Raw genomic sequence first — 1,222 nt, 5'->3', positions numbered from 1 at the left:
TCACAGCGGATGCTGGCCAGCTCCTCCTCTACAGAGTTAATCTGCCCTTGGATTTGTTGCAGCAGGCAGCCATAGCGAGATTCGGTTTCTGCCAAGGAGTTCTCCAGAGAGTTTTTCTGGAAGTGGAAATGCAGGAGTTTAGGCCCCGAGCTCTACCCCTCCCTGCCCATTCCGAGGAGGGAAGGGCCCTCAGCGATCCTGCCCTACGTACCGTGCTGAGCTGCGCCTGCAGTTCGATCTCCAGGTTCTGCATTTCGCGTCTCAGTTCAGTGAGCTGGTGGCTGCTTGTCTGGATGTCCTGGCTGCTAGAAGTGACCTGGCGGTTGACTTCTTCAATCTGCAGGAGTCAAACCCCAAACACACTTTCTGAGTGAGAAAAGCCCCTCAGGGAGCAGATTTGCTGACTGAGAGCTAAGATAGCCAGGGAGCCTCTCCCTTTCCTCCTGTCCTCATCGAGGACAGCCTAGTCATTGCTCCATAGACCCTGACGTTCCACCCACCTTTGCACATCAGACCTGGCCTGCTCCCCCTCTGCCACTGCAGTCTTTCCCCAGCAGCTCTTCCCTTCCCATTCCCCAGCTGTGCAAGTGAGGTGCAGGTGAGCAGCCTCCCCCTTTTAGCCAAAGGCATTGCACGCCCAGTACCAGGGTGTCTGGGTTTTCCCACAGAAGGAGACTCCACTTTGTACATTGCTCCGTACCTTGACTTCATACCACTGCTCAACCTCTCTGCGGTTCTTCTCGATGATCTGCTCATATTCGTTTCTCAGGTCGTTCAGTGTCTTTGTCAAGTCTTCGCCAGGGGCAGCATTGACCTCCACGCTCACGTCGCCACCAGTTTGAGACTGCAGCTGTCTCATTTCCTGCAGAGAGTCCAAAGAGGAAAACAAAGAGCACGGGTCATTTCTTCTGCTGGGGAGAGTGGGCAAAGCAGTATCAAGGTACAAAGGAATGACAATCACAGGACATAAGGCGGAATTTACTTGATATGTAACTTTGGGAACCCTGAAGAATCAAAGGACTATGTCTTGGCCATGCCATTTATCATTGGATCGTACCTCCTCATGGTTTCTCTTAAGGGCAATCAGCTCATCCTTCAAGGACTCTAGCTCGGATTCCAGTGAAGACCGAGTGCGAGTGAGATCATCCAGGAGATTTCTCAAGCCACTAATATCAGCCTCCACAGTCTGACGGATGACCAGCTCATTCTCATACCTGTACCA

General features: G+C 52.5%; 1 protein-coding gene across 1 annotated transcript; it reads right to left on the bottom strand.

The window, feature by feature from the left end:
• Nucleotides 1–7: 7 nt before the first annotated feature.
• LOC103912144 (keratin, type I cytoskeletal 42-like) lies at nucleotides 8–1,213 on the bottom strand (the record flags this gene model as incomplete). Its single annotated transcript, XM_009329029.1, has 4 exons — nucleotides 8–116; nucleotides 212–337; nucleotides 701–862; nucleotides 1,058–1,213. Coding segments are annotated over 4 exons (553 nt in total), but the record flags the coding sequence as incomplete, so codon positions are not given.
• Nucleotides 1,214–1,222: the final 9 nt, after the last annotated feature.

The sequence above is a fragment of the Pygoscelis adeliae genome, unplaced genomic scaffold, assembly GCF_000699105.1.
Source record: "Pygoscelis adeliae isolate BGI_AS28 unplaced genomic scaffold, ASM69910v1 C10599179, whole genome shotgun sequence".
NCBI lineage: Eukaryota > Metazoa > Chordata > Aves > Sphenisciformes > Spheniscidae > Pygoscelis > Pygoscelis adeliae.
Note: the sequence above shows the minus strand (reverse complement) of the source record. Positions and strands in the feature narration are given on the sequence as shown.